At 44.2% G+C, this 4,959-nt stretch overlaps 1 protein-coding gene across 1 annotated transcript; it reads left to right on the top strand.

Moving 5' to 3' along the window:
- Positions 1–2,184: 2,184 nt before the first annotated feature.
- Positions 2,185–4,590, top strand: LOC104271026 (ephrin type-A receptor 1-like; the record flags this gene model as incomplete). The annotated part of the gene is made up of 2 exons (XM_009865570.1): positions 2,185–2,442; positions 4,200–4,590. Coding segments are annotated over exons 1-2 (649 nt in total), but the record flags the coding sequence as incomplete, so codon positions are not given.
- Between the last annotated feature and the right edge of the window lie 369 nt (positions 4,591–4,959).

Genomic DNA, 4,959 nt, shown 5'->3' on the forward strand with positions numbered 1-4,959 from the left:
CTTTGCTCTCAATCTGGAAGAAGCTTGGCTGAAATGAGCTAAAAAATATAGGAATTGATAAGTTTATTTTCCAGTAGGAGAACTAAGAAATATAGTAGTTAATAGTTGCTTCCAGCAGTAGAGTTTAATTTTTTTCTTCTAGAGTTATCACTGTTGAAAATGACACTTGGGTTTTGTATCACTTAAGTTTTGAAAATTGTATATTCAGGATATGCATCACAGCTGCTCGTATCTTTTGGTGAGGCATGCAAAAATCGCTTTCCGGTGACACTTTCCTGTGGTACTGACTTACGATGAACTGCTAATGTAAACTTAGCTAACTCTAGGCCTTAAAATGCAATTACGCCATTCCCATCAGCTTGGTGGAGACAGACACTCATGGAGAAATACTTCTAAAAGGCAGTCCTAACATTGGCCATTTTTTGTGAAAGCTACTTTACTCTTATTCTCCTTTCTAACATGTTTTCTTCTGTTTTAATATATTTCAGGGTGTATTGTTGTAAATTCAGTTCTGTAGCATTTTCCAGAAGATTTGCAATGAAAGAGCGCAAGAGGTGATTAAGTGATTGCCTCTTGTGGTGGATCAGCTGGGACTGATCAGTCTGTTTCTCTCTCTTGATAACCTAAGCCTTTTGACCTCCAGTAAGTGAAATAAGTGTAAATCCTGTGTGGTGCAGGTATATGCCAGCTGGATCAGATTAAGAGGGTGGGGTAACACTGGAGATTAATTACAGGGAGAAAAAGGAAACAAGAAGGGACACATAGATACCATCCACTGAACTTCCTGGGAGGAGACTGCTTGTATGCACTTGGGTAAACGGCTGAAATCAGCCAGATTGGAGCTTGTGCTATCAGCAAGGCTTGGAGAATGTGCTCTGTTTTCAGAGTGGGGCTGCATAGGGGCTGTGCTCTGAGTCACCGCATAAAAACAGAGCCTCCTTTGGCATTCTCTGTGTCCGTCTTTTGTAATCCACTAGCAGAGTGACCTAGTCAGTGGGATCAGAAGCTAGGAGAGAGGTTGCAGGGTTGTGCTTTGAGTACATTAAGTGATGGTGCTGGAGAAACGTGTGAATCTTATGCTTAGACCATGAGACTTGACAAGCCTCAAGTAATACAGAGACTGAAGCCTTCTTTAAATTGCATCTTAACCTGGGGGGTGATTTAAACCCAAGATGCTTAAACTTGTGCCAATACCTATGTGGGCACTTGTTTCAATTTAATCTGATTAAACATTTAGAGCATAATGAGAAAGGCAGTCTTAGCATGGAGGGAAAAGGGTTCTAAGTTATTTTCCATGTGAAGAAAACCTTGCTTTCCAAGTTTTCACTTCTCATGCGTGACTTACTCAGAAGTGATTGTTCTTTGCATTTTATATCTGACCTGTGGTGAGGAAACTAGAACCACATAAAATTCAGCAAAAGTGTATGCTAAAATATATATCAAACCCTATCAGATTCATACAAATAGTATTAGTGAGAGCATAGAACCAGCTGATCTCCTGTCCTCTCAGCCATTATTTGCCTGGAGAGGAAGCAGAACCTAGTATGAAGTCAGGAAAATCAGCCGAGTTCTAATAGTTAAATTAGGATTTGCAAAATACCACAGTTAAAGTGTGAACTCCAAACTAATGACTGCTTGCTCTAACACAGTCCTTCTGTAATTGACCTTCCCATTGTGTTAGGCTAACTTTTCTCTTACCCCAAAGGGCTCTGCCTTATTTTCAGACACAGATAATAGTTCTGATCTGGTATGTCCTGTTGTACACTTTGAATGTAAACAGTGGCAGAAAGAAGTGGCCAATACATGGGAGTAATGGGCATTTTTCTCAATCTATGAAAGACAGTGTATGAAAAAAATAATTGGAACCGAGGTAGGATGAAGGGGATGTGCAGGAGGCCACACACTGTGGTTCGCTTCAATTTGGCATAAGTCAGATCCAAATTACAGTATCCTCTTTGCTGCCTATCTAAAGAGTTTAGACAGGTATAGGGCTCTAGACCAGATGCAGCCTTTGTTCAGTGTAAGAGACCTTTTAGCTAGCCAGGCTTTGAGCCCTTAATGCTATATGGGAATCAATCTTTTAGGCTAGCTTTTGTCATATTTGAAGTGAAACTTGTTTCTCACATCTGTCCTAACAACGTGTGTTTTCTTCTACCCTGGGAGCAGTGGAGCGAAGTGCAACAGATGATAAATGGTACCCCGGTCTATATGTACCAAGACTGCAGTGTGCTTTCCGAGGGTGACACTGATCACTGGCTTCGCACCAACTGGATTTATCGGGGTGAGGCAGCTTCTCGCATTTATGTGGAGCTAAAGTTTACTGTGAGGGACTGCAAGAGCTTCAAAGGTGAAGTGGTGACCTGCAAGGAGACCTTCAATCTCTATTACATGGAGTCTGAACAAGATGTGGGGATCCAGTTCCGCCGTCCGTTGTTCATCAAGGTCTGTAGCACTGGGTGTGAAATCTGAGTCATATCTTTCAGCTTAAACCAGCTGTGACTTGCTTGCTGGGGGAGGCCAGGAGGACTGGCACCTGGGGAGGGGCATGGATAGTAAGCGTTGTCCTTAGAAGAAGCTTTGCCCCCAGTGCCCTCTGTGATGCTCAGAGCAGTCATAGCAACAGGAGGCACAGGAGTTTTAAAAAGAAATCAGACCTCCATTCTCCGTAACCACTTATTTAACTGGACACCACATTGGTAAGGGTTCTAAATGGTTGTAACAGTGCTGAATGGTTACACTAGTTTTTAGAAATAGTAAAGCAGAGACCAAAGGACTTTGACTTGCCTTTGGTAATGAAGCAAAATTAGACCAAGTGAAGAACAGAATCCAGTTCAGGTCTCTGTGCTGCTGATCACTTACTCTGATTGTTACAAGACAGGGTCTTACTTTCTAAAACTGGAGATGATGGCTTACTATAATGAAATTCTCCCTTGTGTGAGAGTATTTAGCACCGCTGTATCTTAACTGCTGTTTCCCCCAGTGTAGTGCCCTCTTGTTATGGAAACATTTGAATTGCAGAACACGGAACCTCAGCTTTTTTGTAGAGGAAATTCTATAACCCAGTTCTTTCCTAAAAGAAGCCACAGACCTAAATTATTTGCCTGCCTTCAAATGCCAGTGTGATGAAAACAAAGAACAATAAAGGCCACCACAGGCAGAGCAGGACTCTGGTAACTGATTTCCTTCCTTTCCCACTGCTCTTCCACTTCCCCTGCAGCCTGCCACGTGAATTTATGCGATACCTCCACAAGTCCTAAACCTGCCTTATGATCCCACTGCCAGATGCAGCTGCTGTGCAGATCCTTTCATCTGCCATCCAACTACACAGCAGGTGGTGTCATGCAATGAGGAGGGGCCTGCGGTGGAGAAGATCAATTATCAGGCTTTCCCTCTGAGAAGAAAGGGCACCCCACCATCAGGCAATCTTGAGAAAGAAGGCCACCCAACCTGCAGTCCAGTTCTTTCATATCCCTTGATATCATGGAGGCCCTTCCCATTTGCCCAAGCATTGAAAGCATCTCTCACTCACTCTCATGCTTTTGTTTGTTGAGACAGTGAGAATGTGAAAGCGTGGGAGCATTTTTCACCTAAGTATCTACAGCGCTGAAATATGTTGTGCTGCATGAGAAGCATCTTGCGGTAGATAATCTGATCTACATCAAGTACAGCCTAGAAATAAGTAGCTGTAATTCACTGCTCATAAAAAAATCTCAGCTCTAAGCGGTGGTGTGATTTTTGCAAACAAATAAAAATATCACAGAAGAGAGACTTGCTCCTTTAGGGGCAGTTCCTAAAGACCACCGAGATCAGAGACCCAGAACATAGGATTATTACTGTACAGATCAAAAAAATTTTTTTTTAAGATGGCTGAAAAGGGAGCTAACACTAGAAAGCTAGGCAAACAAAAATACGGAACACTTCACAAATTTGTGTGTACAGTACCCACTGTATAAGACCAGTGAAAGACTGCAAAATCACTGAAAGGAGAAAAGTGTGAAAGCAAGAAAAGATGTAGACCCTCTTGTTAACACCTTCTCCAGGTTCAAAGAAAGCACACAGTGCACTGGCATTAGAAGCATTTGAACACGCAGCCACTGAAAGAAGTTTAGTGTAAAAGAAGTTTGAGAGCATGGGTATCTCAACAGCTGCTGCCTGCCTGCTCAGATGTTAAAGCTGTTGTTTTTTTCTCTTTCACTTAGCTGAACACTGTGGCAGCAGATCGAAGTTTCACAAGCAGAGACATCGAATCGGGTGCTATGCAGCTGAACACAGAAGTGTGCCCCATTGGGAAGCTGTCTCGCCGGGGCTTCTACTTGGCTTTCCAGAATTCTGGGGCTTGCGTAGCGATGGTGTCTGTCCGAGTGTATTACAAGACTTGCCCAGAGGCAGTGCGGGGCCTGGCCCGTTTTCCAGAGACGCTAGCAGGTTCAGAAGGGCTGACAGAAGTGCCCGGAGTCTGCGTGGAGCATGCAGCTGAAGAAGCGGGCTCTCCCCCCAGGATGCACTGCAGCACTGACGGGGAGTGGCTGGTACCCATGGGCCGATGCCTTTGTGCTGTGGGGTTTGAGGAAGTCGATGGGAGCTGCGTAGGTGAGTATGCAGACAGACATTGGCTGTAGGCCATGGGAGAGGTTCCAGGGCTCTAGAGATCAGAGCATCTGTAACCATAAAGTGGGATGAGGGGAGTTCATGTGGTCTGCCTCTCTCTTTCCTGCCCTCTGTGCCTGCCAGGTGTATCCTATACTTTCCTCCCCTCCTTAGCTTCTTTTTTTCAGTTGTGATTTTTCTCCTTGTGTGTCAGGTGTAAGACCTGCACACACCTCTCCACTCCCTCTTGGGCTTCATCCAGGAGCCTTCAGCTCTGGAGCTAGTTTCTGCGAGCTGTAACTCTGTGATTGACACTGACTCACTCAACAACTGGTTCCCAATGCTTAAATGACAGCCTTGTTCTCTCAGGCC

The sequence above is a fragment of the Apaloderma vittatum genome, unplaced genomic scaffold, assembly GCF_000703405.1.
Source record: "Apaloderma vittatum isolate BGI_N311 unplaced genomic scaffold, ASM70340v1 scaffold32312, whole genome shotgun sequence".
NCBI lineage: Eukaryota > Metazoa > Chordata > Aves > Trogoniformes > Trogonidae > Apaloderma > Apaloderma vittatum.